At 42.3% G+C, this 25,889-nt stretch overlaps 2 protein-coding genes across 14 annotated transcripts in view; one reads left to right on the top strand and one right to left on the bottom strand.

The window, feature by feature from the left end:
• The window catches only part of CHEK2 (checkpoint kinase 2), an 84,124-nt gene that overhangs the window by 25,819 nt on the left and 32,416 nt on the right, over positions 1 to 25,889 (bottom strand). For 3 of the 8 annotated variants that reach the window (XR_013443472.1, XM_036123060.2, XM_078060817.1), the window contains exons 1-4: positions 24,703 to 24,940; positions 21,766 to 22,093; positions 1,626 to 1,750; positions 1,360 to 1,507 (exon numbers count right to left, since the gene is read on the bottom strand). Coding sequence is in view for 6 of the 8 variants with exons in the window: in XM_036123060.2 (XP_035978953.1) it covers positions 1,360 to 1,507; positions 1,626 to 1,750; positions 21,766 to 22,087 (595 nt within the window). In the remaining 2 variants the exon portion in view is untranslated. The other 5 variants (XM_078060816.1, XM_036123061.2, XM_036123062.2 and 2 more) reach the window with 5 other exon arrangements.
• HSCB (HscB mitochondrial iron-sulfur cluster cochaperone) overlaps positions 24,938 to 25,889 on the top strand; it is a 31,295-nt gene continuing 30,343 nt past the window's right edge. For 4 of the 6 annotated variants that reach the window (XM_078060819.1, XM_078060820.1, XM_078060821.1 and 1 more), the window contains exon 1: positions 24,939 to 25,258. In XM_078060819.1, the coding sequence (XP_077916945.1) occupies positions 25,023 to 25,258 (236 nt within the window). In that variant the 5' untranslated portion in view covers positions 24,939 to 25,022. Of the gene's footprint in view, positions 25,259 to 25,889 lie in introns of all 6 variants that reach the window. The other 2 variants (XM_036123072.2, XM_036123077.2) reach the window with 2 other exon arrangements.

Below are 25,889 nucleotides of genomic sequence, written 5' to 3'. Positions count from 1 at the left end.
ATAACACCTCGGTTCAAAGCAGAAAAGGTGCCCCTTGGATAGACCAACTAGGAAAAGGTGGCACATGAGCTTGTCAAGTAAGACAGGCCAAATTTCAGCAGCTGGCTGTCACCTCCACCAGGGGCTCTCAAACAGCAAGACCCTATGCAGCTGCCCTGACTATAATTATCAGATAGAAAACAAAATAGCAACAGGGAAAACTACCATAAAATGTGCTTTAGGATGCCTAGGACCGCCATCATTCCCAGATGGCCGTCTGAAGACTGACTGTATGAGAATCACCTAAGCAACATATTTTATATCCCTGGGACTCGTAGACCAGGAGCTATGACACAGCACCTGGGGGCATCTGTATTTTTAAGGCGTTACACGCACACACATACATCCTTCCAATTCAACTCTCACATAGTTTTGTAAAGTTCTGTGGGTTTTTTTTTTTCTTTTCAATCAAAGAAACAAGAGTATTCCTCTTGTCCAAGGATTTAAAATCACTGTGAGATTACATTTAACTCTAGAGGTTGTTTTTATTCTTTCTGTGCTGAATGACAATTGTTTTGGATGTGATTTTGGTAAAGTTTTAGGAGTGGCTGCTTATAAAATGTTGCCTGATGACAATAAACATCAACACTTTGAGGATAACCACGTGGTATTTAAGGTAGAAGCTTTAAACTGAGATTCTGCCCGAAAAACCCTAATGCCTGGCAGGTAGGCGAAGTTCAATTGATACTTGCAGCAATTAAGGAATAGAAGGGATGAAAGGGAAGAATGAGAAAGGAAAAGAGAAGAAGGAAGGAGGGAGGGAGAAGAATTCACGGCCTAAAACAACTCACTGACCCCAAAGATTGATGTGGTATAAACTGCACCAGTGAATGAAGAACCATCTTAAGCAAAATCATTCCACTGACAGCAAACAGCCTTAAACAAAACTAATCCAACTAATCAAACCTTGGAAAACCTACCTTGATAGAAATTTTCCGTTCATTTAAAAATGCACCTGGGGGGCACCTGGGTGGCTCAGTCATTAAGCGTCTGCCTTCGGCTGGGGTCATGATCCCGGGGTCCTGGGGTCGAGCCCCACATCAGGCTCCCTGCTCAGTGGGAAGCCTCCTTCTCCCTCTCCCACTCCCCCTGCTTGTGTTCCCTCTCTCACTGTGTCTCTATCAAATAAATAAATAAATAAAGTCTTTAAAATATATATATATATATATTTAAAAATGCACCTATGGCTGCGTTGGATCCTGAATACTAATCTTCTTACTTTATTTATCCAAACCATACTCTTGCCAAGGGCACAATGTCAGTTTTCCCTTTATAGGAGAGGAAAAAAACGATCCAGTAACCAGAAGATAGTAATGTTACCTTTATTACTCCATACTGAAAGTGCAATTTCAGAATTGTTATTCAAAGGAAGGCGTCTTCCTTTCCCTACCAGCTCTCTATTTACAAAGGTTCCATTCCCACTGTGATCTTCTATGTATGCGATGTAAGAGTTTTTAGGACCCATTTCCTAAAACAGAGAACATTTTATTTCAAAGTTTTAACAGTGGGGAGTTACAGTGCTAAGATATCTCAGGGTGGTGATGACATTACCGGTTCTCCCAAATATACGGGTATTTGTCACCTACTCTGAAAATCCGGAAGTGCTTCTTGCTATAAGTCCGGTATTTATCTGTTCTTTTCAGCAGTGGCTCATCAAAGCAGTATTCACAGCTTCTATCTCTCCCAAACCAGTAGTTGTCATTAACACACTCTGTAACACAAAAGTACACACCAGAGTGCTGTGGAATTTCATGCATCAAACACCTTTAAAAATTGCTCATAAAATCTAACTGCAGGAAAATAACCTAAGAAAGCAATCAAGTTTCAAGCTATCTTTATCAGAATTTTATAGCAGTAAAAACAAGGGGGGAGAAAAAAACAATTTTCCAATGAGTTTAATAATTTGTGGTTTATACATAACTATGAAATAATAAGCAGTCATTAAAAGTTCTCAAGCAATTATTAATGATTTGAAAAAACACTTATAATCTAATAACTTCCTATTACCCTCTTGAGGCTTCCCATCATACTTAGTATAAAATGTGTACTCTTTCCCATGGCAGGACAGATGCTCAGGATCTGGCCCCTGCTTCCCTTGCAGCATCACCTTGTACTGCTCCCCTTGATCACTCTACCCCAGTCCCAATGGCGCCTTCCACTGCCCCAAATATTCTGGGTTCAACCCCTCTGATGGCCTTTGCATTCTCTGTTCCCAGCAACTTGAACTGCCATCTTGCCTTTGTGTCTGGACTCAAATTATCATCTTCCACTCAGCTTTCCGTATAAGCAGACTCCTACCTCATCACCCGTTATCATAATGACATCCTGCTTTGTTGCCCACTAAGAATGGACCATAACTGGAAGTTATCTTTATTATTTACATATTGTCTCCCCGCACTCCCCTGTTACAACAAACTCCAGGAGGCCAGCCTTGGGTCTCCTGTGTTATATAGTCCCAGCACCGAGGACATGAATATAGTGGGCAAGTAGAATGTTGAGAGAAAGACAGACCAGGCAAAATATTAGCAATTCATATCACAAAGTAGTAATTTCTGTAATATGTCTCAAGTTACTACAAATTAAAAAAAAAGACAAACAATCCAGTAAAAACTGGATAAAGGATATGAAGAGACAATTTACAAGAGAAATAAATACAAACAACTCAAACATAAGAAAAAATGGACAAGGTAACTCAATACAAGAAATTTTAAAAACAAGAACCGCCTGGTTGGCTCAGTTGGCAGAGCATGCAACTCTTGATCTCGGAGTTGTGAGTTCAAGCCCCATGCTGGGTGTTGAGATTACCTAAAAATAAAATCTTTTAAAAAATGAAATAGAAGAAATGCATAGCATGTATACATTAAAAAAAAAAAAAAAAAAAAAAAGAAACTTTAAAAAACAGTAATACAGGGGCACCTGGGTGGCTCAGTCGGTTAAGCATCTGCCTTCGGCTCAGATCATAATCCCAAGGTGCTGGAATTGAGCCCCATGTCGGGCTTCCTGCTCAGCGAGGGTCTGCTTTTCTCTCTCCCTCTGACCCTCCCACCTGTTTGTACTCTCTCTCTCAAATAAATAAATAAAATCCTAAAATAATAATAATAATAAAGATTTCATGTTTCAACTATCAGATTAACCAAAATCAAAGAAAGGGTGCCTGGGTGGCACAGTCAGTTGGGCCTCCAACTCTTGGTTTCAGCTCAGGTCGTAGTCTTGGGGTTGTGAGATCAAGCCCCACGTCAGGCTTCCGTGCTCAGCGTGGAATCTGCTTCAGATTCTCTCTCCCTCTATCTCTGTCTCTCCTGCTGATGCCCTCTCTCTCTCTCAAATGGATAAATAAATCTTAAAAAAAAAAATCAAAGAGTTACATATTGTAATACTGTGTTGGCATGAAGAAACTGTTACTCTTACTTGTACACTGCCAGTAAGAATGTAATTTATACACCAAATATAATTTGGAGTCTAGGGGAGATAATTTGGCAAGATGCATCAAAATTACATTTGCAATCACTTCACCCTGATGAAGATGGCTATAATTAAAAAAAAAAAAACGGAAATAGTAAGTGTTGGCAAGGATGCAAGGAAATCAGTACCCTCATACACTGCTGGTGGGAATGTAAAATGATACAGCTACTGTGGAAAAGTTTGTCGTTCCTCAAAAAGTTAAACATAAGGACGCTTGCGGGGCTCAGGTCATGATCCCGGAGTCTCGGGATCGAGTCCCGTGCCGGGCTCCCCGCTCAGCAGGGAGTCTGCTTCTCCCTCTCACCCCCTCCCTTCTCATGGCCTCTCTCTCTCTCTCTCTAATAAATAAAATCTTAAAAAAAAAAAGTTAAACATAGAACTGCCTTATGACTCAGCATTTCCACTCCTCACTATATACTCAAAAGAACTGAAAACAGGTACCCTAAACAAAACCTTGTACGCAAGTGTTCATACCCGCACTATTCACAGTAACCAAATGAAAGAAACAACCCAAATGTCTCTTGCTGGATGGATAAACAAATTGCGGCAGTTATATATAATGGAATATATAATGGATATAAGATCAAGAGTTGCATGCCCTACTGACTGAGCCAGCCAGGCACCCCTATAATGGAATACTATTCAACCAAAAAATAAATAAATAAGTAAATGCTACAACTCATACATACTACAACATGGATAAACCTTGAAAACATTAGAAGAAGCCAGATACAAAAAACCACAAATTGTATGATTACATTTATATGAAATGTCCAGAACAGTTAAATCCATAGAAATGAAATACGGATTGCTGATTGCCATGGGCAGGAGAGAAGAATGGGAAGTAACTGCTTCATGGGTAGAGGATTTTATTTTGGAGTAATGGAAATGTTTCAGAACTAGAAAAAGGTAGTGAAGCCACTGAACTGTTCACTTTCAAATGGTTAATTTTATGTTATGTGCATTTCACCTCAATTTTTTAAAAATTATATAGACATACATATTGGCCCAGAAATTCCACTTCTAGTAATTTATTCTATGGATAGAAACATATATATTATGAAAGGACATAAGAACAAAGGTAAAAAGGTTATTTACTATAGCATTATTCTTAGAGCAAAAACTAACAAACATCTTAAATGTCCATTAGTAAGGGGTTAATTCAAAAAACCTTACATATCGGGGCGCCTGGATGGCTCAGCTGGTTAAGCGTCCAACTCTTGATTTTGGCTTAGGTCTTGGTCTCCAGGTAGTGGGATCGAGCCCCATGTCAGGCTCCCTAAACAGTGGGGAGTCTGCTTCTCTCCCTCTGCCCCTTCCCCACCCGTGTGCGAGCACGAGCTCTCTCTCTCTCAAATAAATCATTAAAAAAAAATCTTACATGGCTATAAAAAGGAATAAGGACCTTTACATTCTGACAGAAAGATGTCTAAGACACATTGCTAAGTATAAAAAGCCAGTTGAAAGCAGTATGTTGTGAATCACAATTAATACAAAAAAATAAAGGGAGGGACGCCTGGCTGGTGCACTTGGTTAAGCAAACGACCCTTGGTTTTGGCTCGGGTCCTGATCTCAGGCTCCATGCTCAGTGCAAAGTCTACTTGAGATTCTCTCTCCCTCTCCCTCTGCGCCTCCCACTCGTGCTCTCTCTCTCTCTCGCTAAAATAAATAAATCTTTAAAAAAAAGAAAAAAAGAAAAAAGTGAAAAGAAGAATATGTAGACACTATATACAATATGATTACAAAGTAAAGCCATGCCTACTCTATGACCCAGCAATTCAAATCAGACTCTACCCCCCAGACATCTGCCAACTGACCAAGGAGACAACTCCAAGTATGTTCACTGAGTCTTGCTTGCAGGAGCAAAAACTGGAAACAATAAGTATCTGTTAACAGGGGAAGGAATTAATGAACCATGGTATTTCTTTTTTTTTTTTTAAGATTTTATTCATTTATTTGAGAGAGAGAGAAAGCATGAGAGGGGAGAGGGTCAGAGGGAGGAGAAGACTCCCTGCCGAACAGGGAGCCCGATGTGGGACTCGATCCCAGGACTCCGGGATCATGACCTGAGCCGAAGGCAGTTGCTTAACCACTGAGCCACCCAGGCGCCCCTGAACCATGGTATTTCTACTGGAGACCAGGAACTTCTGCAGCAGCTGGAAAAAGAAGGGCACGGAGAGTTCACCAGGGCACTAACAGTCCAGGGATGGTAGAGAGAGAGTGTAAGAAACAGCCAACTACGGAAAAGCCTGCTCTGACCTTTGCGCATCAGGAGAGCCCCCAAGCAGACGTGTAGAGGACGGCAAGGAGAGCAAGGTAGGAGGCAAGGGGACCAGAAGTTCTCAGTAAGGCAATTAGTGGGGTATGAACCCAGGGAAGGATGGGTCCATCTTCCCAGCAAAGAAGAAAGAGATGCAGGTGAGAGTATGTGAGGAAAGCAACAGATACATTGGTTTTGGCAAGGGAATTGAAAATTCAGGAAAGTCATTTTCTTTTGCTAGGGATTCCAGACGTCTTTGAAGTTCAAACTCACTGTCCTCCCTCCTTCTATAACACGGACAAAAAATTAAACCCATCTGGGAAAAGTTAACCCAACTCTCCCTTTGATCCCCATTCAATCCTGACCTTTAGCCTACCTTCCTCACCTTTGCTCTAACGTTTCCCCCATTGTACAGATAAGGATGGTGAGGCTCAGAGAAGTAGCATCACTTGCCTGATACACCTAGACAGGGACAGACCTAGGACTTGAACCCATGTCTTTCTAACTACAGAACCCTCACCCTTCTCCAGGTCCAGCCACAAACCTAAACTTTCACCCTTATTTTCTTCCTACTCAAGCATTTTTTTTTTTTTTTTAAGATTTTATTTATTTATTCATGAGAGACAGAGAGAGAGAGAGAGAGGCAGAGGGAGAAGCAGGCTCCCAAGGAGCAGGAAGCCCGATGCGGGACTCGATCCCAGGACCCTGAGATCATGACCCGAGCCGAAGGCAGACGCCCAACCATCTGAGCCACCCAGGCGCCCCCTACTCAAGCATTTTTTTTTAGTTTTATTTAATTATTTGAGAGAGAGCACGAGTGGGGGGAGGGGCAGAGGGACAGGGAGAAGAAACAGACTCCCAGCTGAGCATGAAGCCTGATACCAGGCTCAATCCCTGGACCCCAGGATCATGACCTGAGCCTAAGGCAGATGCTTAACCGACTAAGCCACCCAGGAACCCCTACTCAAGCATTTTTAATCTCTCTCTCCACCAGTTCCTCTCACACTCATCTCAAACCGGAACAAACCTCCCTTAGGCTCCGGTCCCCTTCTGTTTGCTAATTTCATCACCTTTCTAACACCACACTCACCTATTTCTCAATGGCAAGTAAAGAACATAGGTTTAAAGTCTGCAAAGCTGTAGGCTCAAATCCTGCTCTACCAACTCTAGGCTTTATGACTGTGGACAAGTTTATCAATCAATTGATTGATTCTGTAAAATGGAGGTAAGAATAAAAATACTCTCCCATAGGATTATTTTGTAATAATCTGTAAAATGGAGGTCAGAGTAAAAATACTCTCTCATAGGATTATTTTGAAATTTAAATAAGATAATCCCAATGCTCCACCCAACAAAAAGAAAATACACCTTCTTCTAAAATGCATATAAAACATACTCTCCAAAATAGAACATAAGCTAGGAGCGAGAAAGCCCCTCAATGAATGTAAAAGTGCACAAATCATACAAAGTATGTTCTCCAACAACAATGTACTGAAGTTAGGAACTTGAAAACAAAGAAATTTAGTAAATTCCCATTTAAATGGAAATTAAACACCACACTCCTAAAAAACCAAAGGGACAAAGAAAAAAACTGATAAGGAAAATTAGAAAATACTTTGAAATGAATGAAATGAAAAAAAAAAAAAAACCAATATACTAAAACTTATGGGATTCAGCCTGAGCATTACTTAAGGAAATTTATAGCTGTAAAAGTATAAGTTACAAATTTTTGGTCAGGGCACCTGGGTGCCTCAGTTGGTTGGGCGGCTGCCTTAGGCTCAGGTCATGATCCCAGAGTCCTGGGATTAAGTCCCACATAGGGCTCCCTGCTCGGCAGGGAATCCGCTTCTCCCTCTGACCCTACCCCCTCTTGTGCTCTCTCCTCTCTCTGTCAAATAAATAAAATCTATAAAAAAAAAATTTTTTTTTGGTCAATTACCCAACTTTCTTAAAACACTGGAAAAGAGAAGCAAATAAAATCTAAAACAAGCTGAGGGAAAAGATAAAAATCAGAGCAGAAACAAATGAAATGGAGAACAGAAAGATAAGAAAATCAATCAAATCAAAAGTTGGTTCTATTTTTTTTTTTTTTAAGATTTTGTTTTTGGGGCACCTGGGTGGCTCAGTCGTTAAGCGTCTGCCTTCGGCTCAGGTCATGATCCCAGGGTTGTGGGATCGAGCCCTGCATCGGGCTCCCTGCTCTGCGGGAAGCCTGCTTCTCCCTCTCCCACTCCCCCTGCTTGTGTTCCCTCTCTCGCTGTGTTTCTCTCTGTCAAATAAATAAATAAAATCTTTAAAAAAAAAAAAACATTTTGTTTTTAAGTAATCTCTACACCCAACATGGGGCTTGAACTCACAACCCAAAGATCAAGAGTCCCATGCTCAAAAAACAAAAAAAAAAAAGTCACATGCTCTACTGACTGAGCCAGCCAGGCACCCTAGAAAGCTGGTTCTTTGAAAAGATCAACAAATTGATTAAAAAAAAAAAAAGTTGGATAGACTGACAAAGGGAGTGTCAAAGAGGAGCAATTACTACTAACCTTACAGAAAGAAAAAGGATTTTAAGAAGAATACTGTGGGGGCACCTGGGTGGCTCAGCCAGTTAATCATCCAACTCCTGATTTCGGCTCAGATCATCATTTCAGGGTCCTGGGATCTACCCTGGCATCAGGCTCCTTGCTCAGCCAGGAGCCTGCTTCTCCCTCTCCCACTCCCCCTGCTCATGCTCTCTCTCTCTCTCTCTCTGTGTCAAATAAATAAATAAAACCTTAAAAAAAAAAAAGCTTGAAAGACCTATATAAATGTTCACAGATTGGAATACTATTGTAAACATGGCAAAATGCACAAACTGCTGATTTACACAATCCCTGTCAAAATCCCAGCTGCCTTCTTTGCAGAAATTAACAAGCTCAAACTAAAATTCTTATGGAAATACACAGACCCAGAATAGCCAAAATCATCTTGAAAATGAAGTACAAAGTTAGAGGACTTACCTTTTGCAATTTCAAAACTTACTCCAAAGTTACCATCAAGACGGTACAGTACTCCCATTAAGGACAGACATATAGATGAATAGAGAAGAATGAAGAGACCAAAAATAAATCACATTTACAGTCAATTCATTTTCAAAAAGGGTGCCAAAACAATTCACTGGGAAAAGAATAGTCTTTTCAACAAAAGGTACTAGGACAAGAAGATATCCACATTCAAAATAATAGAGTTGAGGGACGCCTGGGTGGCTCAGTCAGTTGGGCGTCTGTCTTTGGCTCAGGTCATAATCCCAGGGTACTGGGACTGAGCCCCGCATCAGACTCCCTGTTCAGCGGGGAGCCTGCTTCTCCCTCTCCCTCTGCCCCTCCCTCCCTACTCCGGCGAGTGCTCGTGCACTCCCGCGCTCTCGCTCTCTCTCTCTCTCTCTCTAGCTGTCTCTCAAGTAAATAAAGTCTTTAAAAACAAAAAAAACAAAAAACAAAAAAAACCCAAAAACAAAACAATAGAGTTAAAACCCTTACCTCATGCCCTATACAAAAATCAACTCAAACAGAATCAAAGGCTAATAGCAATAGGAACCAGAACTACAAACCTCTAAGAAAAAAGAACAGTAAAGAAGCTTTGCAATCTTGGGTTAAACAATGCTTTCTTAGATATAACACGAAAAGCACAAACGACAAGGGCGCTTAGGTGGCTTAGTCAGTGAAGCGTCTCCTTCCACTCAGGTAATGATTCCAGGGTCCTGGGATCGAGCCCCAAGTCAGGCTCGGCAAGGAGTCTGCTTCTCCTCTCCCTCTACTCCTCCCCTCTGCTCGTGGTCTCTCTCTCTCTCTCTCTCAAATAAATAAATAAAATCTTTAAAAATAAAAACACAAGAAAAAATAGAGAAATCGGACATAAAGTTTAAAATTACTGTGTCAAACAAAATCATCAAGAAAGTGAAAAAGAGGGGCCCTGGGTGTCTCAATCAGTTAAGTATCTGCCTTCAGTTCAGGTCATGATCTCAGGTTCCTGGGATCCAGCCCTGCATTGGGCTCCCTGCTCAGCAGGAAGTCTGTTTCTCCCTCTCCCTCTGTCCCTACCCCCCCTTTGTACTCGTGCTAACAATAAATAAAATCTTAAAAAAAAAAAGTTAAAAAGAACTCAAAGAAAGGAAGTAATATTTGCAAAACATATATCTGATAGGGGATTCTAAAATACATAAAGAATGCAGGGGCACCTGGGTGGCTCAGTTGTTAAGCGTCTGCCTTCGGCTCAGGTCATGATCCCGGGGTCCTGGGATCGAGCCCCGCATCGGGCTCCCTGCTCAGCGGGAAGCCTGCTTCTCCCTCTCCCACTCCCCCTGCTTGTGTTCCCTCTCTCTCACTGTGTCTCTCTCTGTCAAATAAATAAATAAAAAATCTTAAAAAAATAAAATAAAATAAAAAAATAAAATAAAATACATAAAGAATGCAAATCAGTAACAAAAAGACAATCCAATTAAAAAATATCAAAGGCAGGGTGCCTGGGTGGCTCAATCGTTGGGCGTCTGCCTTCGGCTCGGGTCATGGTCCCGGAGTCCTGGGATCAAGCCCCACGTCGGGATCCCCGCTCTGGGGGAAGCCTTCTTCTCCCTCTCCCACTCCCCCTGCTTGTGTTCCCTCTCTTGCTGTGTCTCTCTCTGTCAAATAAATAAAAATCTTTAAAAAAAAAAAAATCAAAGACTCTTGAATAGACATTTCCTCAAAGAAGATACAAAAATGGCCAATAAACACATAAAAAGGTGTTCAATTATCATTAGCCATCAGGAAAATGCAAATAAAAACCACAACAAGATATAATTTCACATCTACCAGGATGACTATAATTAAAAAGACACATATAGGGTGCCTGGGTGGCTCAGTTGGTTAAGCGACTGCCTTCGGCTCAGGTCATGATCCTGGAGTCCCAGGATCGAGTTCCACATCTGGCTCCCTGCTCAGCGGGGGGTCTGCTTCTCCCTCTGACCCTCTTCCCTCTCATGCTCTCTGTCTCTCATTCTCTCTCTCTCAAATAAATAAAATCTTAAGAAAAAAATAAAAATAAAAAATAAAAAGACACATATAAGTCATGGAGAAATTGGAACCTTCATATATTGATGGTGGGAATATAGAATGGTACAGCTGCTGTGGAAAGTTTAGTGGTTCCTTAAAATATTAAACACAGAGACTTCCATGGAACAGTGGTAAGAAAAGTAAGAAGCGCAAAAGCAGTAAAATTAAGTATATCTATAAAAATCAGTCAAGGGATTCATAAAATAAAAGGATGTAAGGGTATGACACCATATACCTAAAATGTGGTAGGAAGAAGACTAAAAGAATGGGATCAAACTTAAGCAACCATCAATTTTACATAGACTGCTAGATTAATAATATGTTAAATACAAACCTAATGGTAACCACAAATCAAAAACCAGTAAGTTATCCAAATAACAAAGACATAAGAATCCATTTTATTTCTAAAGACAGAAAGCAAACCACAAGGAGAGCAAGAAAATATGGAACACAAGAGAACTACAAAAACAACTATAAAAACCATAAAACAATAAAAAGAAGGAAGTATATAACAATAGAGGCTTACCTCAAGAAGCAAGAAAGATCTCATATAAACAATATAACCTTACACCTAAAGGAGCTAGAAAAAGAAAACAAATGAAGTCTAAAACAAGTAAAAAATGGCCGTAAGTACATACCTACCAATAATTACTTAGAATGCAAATGGAGTTAACAATCAAAAGACATTATGTGATAAAATGGATAAAAAAGAAGACCCATCTATATTCTGCCTACAACAAACTCATTTCAGACCTCAAGACACATGCAGATTGAAGTGAATGGATGGGGCGCCTGGGTGGCTCAGTCGTTAAGCATCTGCCTTCGGCTCAGGTCATGATCCCAGGGTCCTGGGATCGAGTCCCACATCCGGCTCCCTGCTCGGCAGGAAGCCTGCTTCTCCCTCTCCCACTCCCCCTGCTTGTGTTCCTGCTCTCACTATCTCTCTCTCTGTCAAATAAATAAATAAAATCTTTAAAAAAAAAAAAAAAGAAAGAAAGTGAATGGATGGAGGGGTGCTGGGTGGCTGAATCAGTTCAGCATCCAACTCTTTTTTTTTTTTTTTTAAAGATTTTATTTATTTATTCATGAGAGACAGGGAGAGAGAGAGACGCAGAGGCAGAGAGAAGCAGGCTCCCCACCGAGCAGGGAGCCCGATGCGGGACTCGATCCCAGGACCCCGGGATCATGACCTGAGGCGAAAGCAGATGCTTAACCATCTGAGCCACCCAAGCACCCTGCATCCAACTCTTGACTCAGGTCATGATCGGAAGATTGTGAGATCAAGCCCCATGTTGCCCTGAGCTCAGCATGGAATCTGCTTGGAATTCTTTCCCTCTTCCTCTCCCTCCCCGGCTGCCCCCCACCCCCACCCCACTGCTTGCTGATAGGCCCTCTCTTCTCTCCTCTCTCTCTCTCTCTCTCAAATGAATAAATAAAATCTTTTTTTTTAAGTGAAGGGATAAAGATTTATCATGCAAATGGAAATGAAAAGAAAGCCAGGATAGCAATACTCATATCAGACAAAATACTTTATTTTTTTTTTTTTTTTTAAAGATTTTATTTATTTATTTGACAGAGAGAGAGAGCACATGAGAGGGGGGAGGGTCAGAGGGAGAAGCAGACTCCCTGCTGAGCAGGGAGCCCGATGCGGGACTCGATCCCGGGACTCCAGGATCATGACCTGAGCCGAAGGCAGTCGCCTAACCAACTGAGCCACCCAGGCGCCCTAGACAAAATACTTTAAAACAAAGACTGTAACAAGAGACAAAGAAGGACACCATAATCACAAAGGGAACAATCCAAGAAGATAAAACAATTCTAGGGACGCCTAAGTGGCTCAGTCGGTTAAGCGTCTGCCTTCGGCTCAGGTCATGATCCCAGGGTCCTGGGATGGAGTCCCACACCTGTCTCCTTGCTCAGCAGGAAGCCTGCTTCTCCCTCTGCCTGCCGCTCCCCTTCCTTGTACTCTCACTCTCTCTCTCCCCCAGCTCTCTCTCTCGCAAATAAATGAATAAAATCTTTAAAAAAAAAAAAAAAAAAGAGACGATATAACAATTCTAAATATTTATACACTGAACATGGGAGCACCCAAATACATAAAGCAGCTAAAAACAAACATAAAGGAAGTAATCAACAGTCATACTTAACAGTACACACATCAATGGAAAGATCATTCCAAACAGAAAATCAACAAGGATAGCTTTTTTGGGGGGCATGTGGGTGGCTCAGTTGTTAAGCATCTGCCTTCAGCTCAGGTCATGATCCCAGGGTCCTGGGATCGAGCCCCACATCAGGCTCCCTGCTTAGCGGGAGGCCTGCTTCTCCCTCTCCCACTCCCCCTGCTTGTGTTCCCTCTCTCTCTGTGTCTCTCTCTGTCAAATAAATAAGTAAAATAAATAAATAAAATCTTAAAATCTTTTTTTTATTTGTCAGAGAGAGAGAAAAAGAGAGCACAAGCAGGGGAAGCAGCAGGCAGAGAGAGATGCAGGCTCCCCACTCAGCAAGGAGCCCAATGCAGGACTCGATCCCAGGACCCTGGGATCATGACCTAAGCCAAAGGCAGATGCTTAACTGACTGAGCAACCCAGGTGCCCCAAAGAATAGCTTTGAATGACACACTGGACTACATGGATCTAACAGATATATTCAGAACATTCCATCGTATGCAGCAAAAGCAGTCTTAAGAGTTGGAAATATAACAATACAGGCTTACCTCAAGAAGCAAGAAAAATCTCAAACATATAACCTTACACCTAAAAGAGCTAGAAAAAGAGAAACAAATGAGGCCTAAAGCCAGGAGAAGGAAGGAAATAATAAAGATTAGAATAGAAATAAATGACATAAAAACTAAAAAAACAATAGAACAGATCAAGGAAACCAGGGGCTGGTTCTTTGAAAAACTAAATAAAAAATGGGGCACCTGGGTGGCTCAGTTCGTTAAGCGTCCGACTCTTGATTTCGGCTCAGGTCATGATCTCAGGGTTTGTGAGATCAAGCTCTGTGTCAGGTTCCACGCTGGGCTTGGAGCCTGCTTAAAACTCTCTCTCCCTCTCCCTCTACCCCTCCCCACCCCTGTCCCTCTCTAAAAAAAAGAAAAACAAAAGGGAGGCTCAATATTCGCAAATCAAGCAAGGTGATGCATCACATTAATAAAAGAAAGGATAAGAACCATATGATCATTTCAATAGATGCAGAAAAAGCATGTGACAAAGTACAACATCTGTTCATGATAAATACCCTCAACAAAATAGGTTTAGGGGCACCTGGGTGGCTCAGTTGTTAAGCGTCTGCCTTCGGCTCAGGTCATGATCCCAGAGTCTTGGGATCGAGCCCCACATCGGGCTCCCTGCTCCATGGGAAGCCTGCTTCTCACTTTACTAGTCCCCCTGCTTGTGTTCCCTCTCTCGCTATGTCTCTCTCTGTCAAATAAATAAATAAAATCTTAAAAAAAAATAAATAGGTTTAGAGGGAACATACCTCAACATAATAAAGGTCATATATGAAAACCCACAGCTACTATCATCCTAAATGGGCAAAAGCTGAAAGCTTTTCCTCTACGGTCAGGAACAAGACAGGAATGTCCACTCTCACCACTTCTATTCCACATAGTACTGGAAGTCCTAGCCACAGCAATCAGACAGCAAAAAGAAATAAAAGGCATCCAGGGACGCCTGGGTGGCTCAGTCAGTTAAGTGGTGCCTTATTAAGCTCAGGTCATGATCCCAGGATCCTGGGATCGAGTCCTGCATCGGGCTCCTTGCTCAGCAGGGTCTCCCTCTGCCTACCATTCTCCCTGCTTGTACTTGCACTGTCTCTCTCTCCCTCTCTCTCTTGACAAATAGATAAATAAAATCTTTAAAAAAAAAAAAAAAGAAATAGAAGGCATCCAAACTGGCAGGGAAGAAGTAAAATGTTTACTATTTCCAGGTGACATGAAATATAGAAAATCCAAAAAAACTACTAAACTGATAAACAAATTCAATAGTCACAGGATACATGATCAACGTACAGAAATCTGTTACATTTCTATTCACCAAAACTGAAGTAGCAGAGAGAGAAATTAAGGAATCAATCTCATTTACAATTGCACCAAAAACAAGAAGATACGTAAGAATAAACCTAACCAAAGAGGTTAAAGACCTATACTCTGCAAACTATGGACACTGATGAAAGAAAATGAAGACGACACAAAGAAATGGAAAGACATTCCATGCTTATGGATTGGAAGGGCAAATATTGTTAAAATGTCTATATTACCCAAAGCAATCTACACATTTAATGCAATCCCTATCAAAATACCAACAGCAGTTTTCCCAGAGCTAGAACAAACAATCCTAAAAGTTGCATTGAACTACAAAAGACCCTGAAGAGCCAAAGCCATCTTAAATAATAAAAGCAAAGCTGGAGGCATCGCAACAATGAAAAAAACCGACAAACCAAAAACAGACTCTTAACTACAGAACAAGCTGATGGTGACCAGAGGAGAGGTGAGTGGGGGGATGAGTGAAATAGGTGATGAGGATTAAGAGTACATTTATCCTTATAAGCACTGGGTAAGGTATACAATAGCTGAATCACTTTATTGTACACCTGAAACTAATATAACACTATGTTAACTATACTGAAATTGAAGTAATTTTTTTTAAATTAAACATAGAATTACCATATTATCCAGCAATTCCATTCCTAGATATAAACAAAAAAAAATTGAAAATAGGTACTCAAGCAGACACTTGAATGCAAATATTCATAGCATCAGTCACAATAGCCAAAACACAGAAATAATCCAAATGTCCATCAACAGAAGAATGGATAAACAAAATGTGATATATACATGCAGTGAAATACTACTATTCAACCATAAAAAAAATAAAATTGATAATATAATACAAAATGAATGAACTTTAAAAATATTATGCTAAGGGGTGCCTGGGTGACTCAGTCGGTTAAGCATCTGCCTTCCATTCATGTCCTGGGATTGAGCCCCACATTGGGCTCCCTGCTCAGCAGGGAGTCTGCTTCTCCCTCTCCCTTCTTCTCTCTCTCTCTCTCTCTCTCGCTCTCTCGCTCACACTCTCTCTCAAATAAATAAATAAAATCTTTTTAAAAATAAGATAAATAAGGGGCACCTGGGTGGCTCAGTCGTTAAGCGTCTGCCTTCGCTCAGGTCATGATCCCAGGGTCCTGGGATCGAGTCCCATGTCAGGTTCCCTGCTCAGCAGGAACCCTACTTCTCCCTCTCCCATTCCCCCTGCTTGTGTTCCCTCTCTCGCTGTCTCTCTGTCAAAAAATAAATTAAAAAATCTTTAAAAAATAAATAAAATAAAATAAATAAGATAAATTATGCTAAGTCAAAGAAGCCAGACACAAAAGCACAAATATTACAATTCCATTTATATAAAGTATCTAGAGTAGATAAATTCATAGACACAAAAAGTAGGTTAGAAGTTACCAGAGGAATTCAATGGGGAAAAGACAGTTTCTTCAATAAACAGTGTTGGGAGAACTATATAACCATATGCAGAAGAATGAAATTGGACTATCTTACACCATTCATAAAAATTAACTTGAAATGGATTAAAGACTTAAAAAGAACTGAAACTACAAAATCCTACAAGAAAACACAGGGGAAAAGTTCCTTGACATGGATCTTAGGGGCAATTTTTTGGATATGACACCCAAAGTACAAGCAACAGGGACACCTGGCTGGCTCAGTCAGTAGAGCATCGGACTCTTGATCTCAGGGTCATGAGTTCAAGCCCCACATTGGCCAAGAAGCCTACTTAAAAAAAAAGCAACAGAAGCAAAAATTAGTAAGTGGGATTATGTCACACTAAAAAGCTTCTGTGCAGCAAAGGAAACCATCAACAAAATGAGAAGGCAACCTAAGAACTGGAAGAAAATATTTGCAAATCATGTATCTGAGAAGGGGTCAATACCCAAAATATTTAAAAACTCTCACAACTCAAGAGCAAAATGTAAACAATCTAAGAAAGAGGCGGAGGAACTGAAGAGACATTTTTCTAAAGAAGACATCCAAATGGGGTGACTGGGTGGCTCAGTTGGTTAAGCGTCTGCCTTCGGCTTGGATCATGATCCCAGAGTCCTGGGATCAAGCCCCACATGGGGGGGGGGGGGGGGCGGTCCCTGCTCAGCGGGGAGTCTGCTTCTTCCTCTCCCCCTACTCCTTCCCGCTTGTGTACTTGCTCTCACTCTCGCTCTCGCTCTCAAATAAATAAATAAAATCTTTAAAAATAAATACATAAATAAAAACATAAGTGACAAAGAAAAAATAGAGAAACTGGACATAATTAAAGTTTAAAATTACTGTGTCAAACAACATCATCAAGAAAGTGAAAAAGAGGGGTGCCTGGGTGGCTCAGTCGTTAAGCATCTGCCTTCCATTCAGGTCATGTCCCGGGATTGAGCCCCACCACTAGGCTACCTGCTCAGTGGGGAGTCTGCTTCTCCCTCTGCCCCTCCCCCCTGCTTGTGCTCTCTCACTCGTGCACAAGCTTTCTCTCTTGCAAAAATAAATAAAATCTTAAAAAAAAAAAAAAAAGACGAGATTTGCTAAGTGTTGGCCAGGAAGTGGAGTAAAAGGTACCCTGGTGCACGGCTGGCAGGAATGTAAATTGGTGTAGCCATTATGGAATGCAGAATGGAGATTCCTCCAAAAATTAAAAACAGAATTGCCGTATGATCCAGCAATTCCACTTCTGGGTATTTATCCAAAGATAACAAAACACTAACTTGTAAAGATATATGTACCCCCATGTTCACTGCATAACTGTTTACAATAGCCAACACACAGAAGCAACCTAAATGTCCAACAATGGATGGACAAAGAAAATACGGTGTATGTGTATATATATGTATATGTATACACACACACACACACACACACACACACACACACACACACTCTCTCTCTCTCTCTCAATGGAATATATTCAGCCATTAAAAAAAAGCATGAAATCTTACCAATATGACAATACAGATGGACTTTGAAGGCATTATAAGTGAAATAAGTCAAGAAAAGACAAATACTGTATAATCTCACTTATATGTCTTATATGTGGAATCTAAAAAACCTAAACTCAGGAGGCTCAATGGGTTAAGCGTCTGCCTTCAGCTCAGGTCATGATCCCAGGGTCCTGGGATAGAGTCCAGCGTTGGGCTCCCTGCTCAGCAGGGAGTCTGCTTCTCCCTCTGCCTGCCACGCCCCCTGCTTGTGCGCACTCTCTCTCTCTCTCTCTCTCTCTCTCGCTCTGTCTGGCAAATAAAGTCTTTTTTTAAAAAAAAAATAATTAAAAAATAATAAAAAGGGGCGCCTGGGTGGCTCAGTTGTTAAGCATCTGCCTTTGGCTCAGGTCATGATCCCAGGGTCCTGGGATCGAGCCCTGCATCAGGCTCCCTGCTCCGTGGGAAGCCTGCTTCTCCCTCTCCCTCTCCCCCTGCTTCTATTCCCTCTCTCGCTGTGTCTCTGTCAAATAAATAAATAAAATCTTTAAAAAATAATAAAAAACAAATAAAAATAAAAAATAATAAAAAACCTGAACTCATATAAATAGAGAGTGGTGGTTATCAGGGGCTTGAGAGTGGGAAAATGGGGAGATGTTCGTTATAGGGTACAAACTTCCAAGTACAAGAAAATAAGTTCTGGTGGCCTAACGTACAGTGTGGTGATTATAGTTAGTAATACTATATCATATACTTGAAAGCTGCTAAGAGCATAGATCTTAAATGTTCTTTTTTTTAATACTTTTTTTTTTTAAGTTTTATTTTTATTTATTTGCCAGAGAAAGAGAGAGCACAAGCAGGGGGAGTGGCAGGCAGGAGAGGGAGAAGCAGACTCCCTGCTGAGCAAGGAGCCCAATGTGGTGCTCAATCCCGGAACCCTGGGATCATGACCTAAGCCGAAGGCAGCCACTTAACCGAGCCACCCACGCACCCCTTAAATGTTCTCACCACAAAAAAGAAATGGTAATTATGGGATATAATGAGAGTGTTAATTTAACACTACACTAGTAATCATTTTGCAATATATAACTGTATCAAATTAATACACTGTACACCTTAAATTTATACAGTGTTGTATGTCGATCATATATAAAGCTTGGGGGGGGGGGCAGGGAGAGGACAATTACCAGAGGAAAAATTTTGTAAATAGGTAATGGAGACAGTTGCACAACATTTTGTAAATGTAGTTAATGCCACTGAACGTAATGGTTTACTTAATGGTTACAGTGACAAAACTTTTTGTTATATAGATTTTCCCACAATAAAAATAAGTAAACATGGGGCGACTGGCTGGCTCAGTCAGTAGATCATGCAACTCTTGATCTCAGGGTCATGAGTTCAAACCCCACAAGGGGCACAGAGCTTACTTAAAAAAATGAGGGGCACCTGGCTGGCTCAGTCAGAAGAGAGTGCAACTCTTGATCTTGGGGTCGTGAGTTTGAGCCCCATGTGAGTAGAGACATCATTTAAATAAATAAAACTTTAAGCAGTAAGTAAACATTTAAAGAATACTCAAATACATTTTTTTTAAGATTTTAAGTAATCTCTACATCCAATGTGGGGCTCAAACCCACAATCCCAAGATCAAGAGTCGCATGCTCTACCGATGGAACCAGTCAGGCACCCCAGGAATACATTTTTTAAAATGCCAAGACTTATATACTGAAAATGAAAGAAATTAAAGAATACCTAAATAAATGGAAAGACATCCCATGTTCATGGATCAGAAGACTTAGTATTATTAAGATGTCAATACTCAGGAGTGCCTGGGTGGCTCAGTCAGTTGGGCATCCTGCTCTTGGTTTTAGCTCAGGTCATGATCTCAGGGTCATGGGATCAAGCCCCACGCCGGGCTCCATGGTCAGTGCAGAGTTTGCTTGTCCCTCTCCCTCTGATCCTCCCCCCATGCTCTTTTATTTTTTTTTACTTTATTATTTTATTATCTTTATTATAAATAAAATCTTAAAAAAAAAAAGATGTCAATACTCCCCAAACTGATCTATAGATTCAATGTAATCCCTAATAAAATCCAAGCTGCCTTCTTTGCAGGAACTGATAAGCTCGTCCTAAAATTCATATGGAAATGTAAGGGACTCAGAATTGTCAAAACAATCTTGAAAAAGAGGAACAAATGAGGACTCACACTCTGGATTTCAAAACTCACTACAAAGCTACAGCAATCAAGATTTTGTGGTACTTGCGGGCGCCTGGGTGGCTCAGTTGGTTAAGCGACTGCCTTCGGCTCAGGTCATGATCCTGGAGTCCCGGGATCGAGTCCCGCATCGGGCTCCCTGCTCGGCAGGGAGTCTGCTTCTCCCTCTGACCCTCCCCCCTCTCATGTGCTCTCTCTCTCTCAAATAAATAAATAAAATCTTTAAAAAAAAAAAAAAAAAGATTTTGTGGTACTTGCATAAAAGGACAGACACATAGACCAAGAGAACGGAACTGAAAAGTCTAGAAATAAACCCTCACATTTATGGCCAAATGATTTTTGACAAGAGTGCCAAGACCATTCAACAGAGAAAGAAGAGTCTCTTCAGGGGGCACCTGGGTGGCTCAGTCGGTTAAGTGTCTGCCTGCAGCTCAGGTCATGGTCCCAAGGGTCCTGGGGTTAAGCCCTGCATCAGGTTCCCTGCTCAGCAGTGAGTCTGCTCCTGCCTCTCTCCCTCTGCCTCCTTCCTCATGCTCTCTCTCAAATAAATAAAATCTTTAAAAAAAAAAAAAAGTCTCTTCAAGAAAGTGCTCAACTAGGATATTCACATGCAAAAGAATGAACTGGGACCTCTACCTCATACCATATACAAAAAGCAACGCAAAACAAATCAATGTAAGGACTAAACCTATAAAACATTTAGAAAAAAACAGGTGTGAATCAGTAATAATAATAACATCCTATTTATTGAGCATTATCTACTTTCAAAGTGATGCAGCCCACTTCACCCTTTCTCACAATATCTGTTTCCCGTTCACCATATATAAGCCCTAAGCCTATCTTAAAACAATGGTTTAAGTGAGTAAAAAATAGCTTCAAATACTTCTTTTTTTAAGAGATTTTTTTTTTTTTTAAGATTTTATTTATTTATTTGACAGACAGAGAGATAGTGAGAGCAGGAACACAAGCAGGGGGAGTGGGAGAGGGAGAAGCAGGCTTCCCACCAAGCAGGGAGCCGGATGTGGGGCTCGATCCCAGGACCCTGGGATCACGACCTGAGCCGAAGGCAGACGCTTAACGACTGAGCCACCCAGGCGCCCCTCAAATACTTACTTCTAAATTTAAAGTCGTAGCTATGAAAATTCCTATATTATTTCTCCACTTTTTAGTTTCTTTTTCAGGTCATCAAAGTTGGACATGAAATAAAGAGTGAGTGATAAGGTACATATAATACATTAGTCATTTTTTTAATATCAAAACGCTATTTCAAACATACCTATAGCGAAGCCTTACTACTGGAATCAGGACGTGTCATAGAGGATGAATGTATTTAAATTGCAAGGCTGGCTATTTTGAGATAATAAATAACAGTCAACAAATAGCCTTCCCTATTCTCAAACTGTAAAATGGATGTTCTGAAGCTGCTACAGCAGGGGTTAAGTGGTGGTTTCTGTGATTAGTCCATTAACTGTTTTCAAGTTTGCATGAATCAGCACTTTTCTAGGGAAAGATCTACTGCTCTCTTCAGATGCGCCCATGGACAGAACATTACAGATGCCCAATTAATATTTGTTGGAAGAATAAATGAAGGGGGATCCACAGCAGGTAAGAGTCAGTAAACTCCCCAAAACTGCTTCCTTCGTTCCATCTTTCATCACCTTCAAACTCCAGAATCATTCCAGAAGTGTCTTGAGCTTTCTGCTACAACTGCTTCCTCTATTTTTGTGAACAATTATAATTTTACACAATGTAACAAAGGGTCTTACCAAGATTGGGGAATCCATCCTGAAGGGCCCATAACCGAGCCCAAGGGGCAGGGACAGGCTCCTCGGGTTCCTGGTCCTCAGGAATAGAACAGAGTTCCTGGGTGGACACTGTGTCTAAGGAGCTCAGTGTCCCCGAGCTGGAGTGAGAGGACTGGCTGGATGTGGGTGCTGTGCTGGTGGAGCTGGACGTGACTGGAGAGTGTGAGGAGGAGCTGTGTGTCTGGGAGGAGGTGCCTTGAGACTGCGAGAAGCCACCTTGGGACTGGGTACAGGAGCCACTGCCATGGGACTGCTGACGCTTCCCATCCGTCTCTCGAGACATCGCGACCTCAAAAATAAGGGTCCGATAATAAGGTTATGTTTCAAGAAACAAGACTTGCAAGACTTGAAGTTCAAGAGTGAAGAACGGGCAGGGGCGCCTGGGTGACTCAGTCGGTTAAGCGTCCGACTCTTGATTTCAGCTCGGGTCATGATCTCACGGTGATGAGATGAGGCCCGTGGCATCCAGGATCTGCGCTGGGTGTGGAGCCTGCTTGGGATTCTCTCTCCCTCTCCCTCTGCCCCTTCACTCCACCCACCTCCCCCCCACTCCCGCCCCCCACCCCGCACGGGGGCAATCTCTCTCTCCTAAAAAATAAAAAAGTAAAGGATAGGCATATTTACATCAGGAAAAAAAATAAATCCAGAGCAAGCATGTTCTGCAAAAGTTAAAATTCTAAGTCTAGATTGATCTATAGTTCCTCTGGGCTGAGCTTTTCATCATATCACTTTCACCGGATCAGTTTTTTGTGTGACAGCCACAAACCACAGGAAAAAGAAAGAAAAAAATTATTCAAAGGTTATAAATAAGTTAAAAGAAATGAACTAACCTGGGGGTGGGAAGGAAGACCTCATAACAGCTTACATTCATCTAATTTTTTAAAAATTAGAAATGTGGGGCGCCGGGGTGGCTTGGTCGGTTAAGCACCTGCCTTCAGCTTGGGTCATGATCCGGGGTCCTGGGACTGAGCCCCATGTTGGGCTCCCTGCTCAGTGGGAGTCTGCTTCTCCCTCTCCCTCTGCCTGCTGCTCCCCCTGCTTGTGCTTGCTCGCGCTCTCTCTCTCCATCAAATAAATACATAAATAAAATAAAATAAAACTTAGAAATGAGGGGTGCCTGGGTGGCTAAGTCGGTTAAGCATCTGCTTTCGGCTCAGCACTCTCCCTCTGTTGCTCCCCCTGTTTGCTCTCTGTCAAATACAGAAATAAATAAAATCTTTAAAAAAAAATAAAAATTAGAAATGAAACTTAAAAAGTATTCATTAATACAATCAACACTACACTTAAATGTCATGTTTTGGAACAAGAAAGGGGAAGGGTCATGTGGCTTGGGATAGAAGATGGGCAAAGAAACTATAAACTAATTCACTGCACCACACCAGGGGTGACCATTTACATAAAATGTCACAGATACCCCTCCTCCCCCAAGCCTGCCCCAGGACGGTGAAGACCACATCCTGTTTGTTCACTCTAGATTCCCTGACTCCTAACTAAGGGCCAGGCTATTAATGAAGCAGAACACAAAGATTATTCTAAACAACTCCACCTAGCCCTTTGTGATGCTGAATAACTATAAGGGACTCACCTTTCATCCTAAATGGCCCTCCAGCCCAACAGAATCCTACAGAAACAATTGAGTCACAGGAGACCATAACAGGTTCCCACCCTCACTTTATAGAGTTAATTTGATGGACAGTTAAACTCTGACAACAGAAACTACAGTAAAGTCAAAGTAACTGTCAATCCCTAACTTTAAACCCCTAACATGATTTTTTATAAAAGGGGGGAGGGGAGTACATTCTCTCTTCTCTCCAGATACACATACTCAGGCTCTTCCTCCAGGAGAACACAGTAAACATTACTCACACTGACTGTATTTATATAGCTTTCCAGATACAAAGATCCTGACGACTTTTTCTTAAAGCACACCAGGGAGGTGATGCCGGAGCTGAGTGTGCCACTCCAGGACCTGCAGCTCTAATACTACTACCTTAGTCAAGGCTGCAACCTCTAATAGCTTTCTAAGCAACACTTCTCCACTCTGAGAACGGACAAAAGACTGTCAAGAAGTGGCTGCTATCCTCGTTTATTGTAAGGGTCCAGCAGACTGAAACCACATTAGCCTCAGCCATGAGGAGGAGAAAGCATATGGAAAGATTAGAGGCAGTCGAAACCACAATTTTAGGGCAAACAAGTCTGGAGTCAGATGCCTGAGTCAAACCTTTGCATGACCTTCAGGTAGATCACCACCTCACTGAATACATCTTGAGGATTAAATGAGATGATACATGAACGTTCCTCCCCCCAGTAATGCTTGATAATTGGGAGAACAGAATTCCAGTCCCAAAGAATCCGACAGCCGGAAAGGGTTTTACAAGAGCAACACAATTTTTTTTTTCAAACAGAGAAACTGAGTCCCAAGGTGGACTGGTGCCCTCCTACCCTCTCTTCGCCACCCCACCCCACACACTTACTTATGTACACTCGCAGGGCATCCTCCTACACAGGTCAGTGTGTCTCCAGTTCCTGCAGCGCCTAGCTGCTAAAATTGGTTCTCAATAGGTTTTTTTTCGAATTTGAATCTAAAATATGGTAATAATTACTAACATTCATTAACTATTTACAAACCAACTTCCCTCTGATTTTGAAGAACGCAACTTTGTCCTTTCTTACCCTGCACGTGTGGGCCAGTTTCAGCTTGTAAGTAACAGGGGAAGTGAACTTCACCTCGAAGTTCATCTACAAAGGAAAACAGTCGCCCACGCACTCCTCTCCTCCCCCCGACCGAGGTTAAAAACCACACAAAGTGAAAATTCGGGAGATTCCGCGCGCACTAAGACCCTGGGCACGGGAATCGAACCCCCAAACACCCAAGAGAAGTTCTCCACCATGACTCACCGCGTGAGCCCACCTGGAGCCAAACGCTCACAGCAGCCGCAGCCAGCGGAGTGGCGCTAACCAAGCACATACAAACTCCACCCTCAGCCAATTAAAACACCCCTGCGTCGCCGCCGGACCAATGAAGAGCGGCGGATGTGGCCGTCCACACGTAGCCTCAATGTTTGCTGGGAGTTGTAGTTTAAAATGAGGAGCGGGACACTCAGAATCCAGGATCCCGCCCGGTCAGCTCTCCAGCCAATCAGCAGCAGTAGTCTGGTCGGCCGCTCTCTCCGGATTTCCCCCCGACAGGTTACCGCGGCGACATAGGCCGTGGCCAGATGTGGGGCGGGAGAACTGGCGCCTTGCTCCGGGTGTCGGGGCTGTGGCCGGCAGGGGTCCTCGGAAGGAGACCGCTAAGCTGCAATGCTGCGTCTCTGGCGGGAAGGAATTCCCCCCAGTGTTGGAACTGCGGCGGCCCAGGGGGCCCCATGCGGGGGCATGGGTTCTTCTGCCCACAGTGCCGCGCGCTGCAGCCACCTGACCCCACTCGAGATTACTTCAGCCTCATGGACTGGTACGGGAGGCCGTTTCGGGAAACACGCGGGGGCGAGAGAGACGTCAGAGGCTCAGGAGCCAGGGGGTAGGGCCGCTAGTGCTTGGGAAGGAGAAGGCAGGACCGGTTAGATCGGTGGGCGGAGCCGTAGAGAAATGGGGGTGGGGCCTGGGAGCACGGAGGGTGGGATTGCGGCCAGTGAGAGAGGAAATTGAGGGGTGAGCCTGAAGATAGGGCCTCTGAGGAATGAAGACGAGAAGGGTGGGAGGACTGGAGGGGCGGGGAAGGAACTTAGGGGAAATTGAAGGGGGGAGGCTTCTGTAGAGGGAGACCTGAGGGGCGGGGCCTGAGGGAAGTGTACTGGAGGGGCTGCAGAAAGACTCGACGGATAGGGTCAGAATGGTTAAAGTTGGATTGAGACTTTTAAGAAAGGCGTACTGAGGTATTATCCAAAATAAGGGAGTGAAGGAGCTTCTCGGTTTGTGAACACGTGGAGATGGGAGAGTAGTGCGCCTGGAGAGGGCTTGGAAGCTCCCCGGCCCTTTCCCCCATGCTTGTTTTCCATGTGGTTGTTCCTGAGTTACATCCTTTTATAATAAAATAAATCTAGAAAGAAAAACAAAATAGGGTGTAAAAACACCGGAAAACTTAA

The sequence above is a fragment of the Halichoerus grypus genome, chromosome 13 (genome assembly GCF_964656455.1).
Source record: "Halichoerus grypus chromosome 13, mHalGry1.hap1.1, whole genome shotgun sequence".
In the NCBI taxonomy this organism is placed as follows: domain Eukaryota; kingdom Metazoa; phylum Chordata; class Mammalia; order Carnivora; family Phocidae; genus Halichoerus; species Halichoerus grypus.
This window is presented reverse-complemented; position numbering and strand designations above follow the sequence as displayed.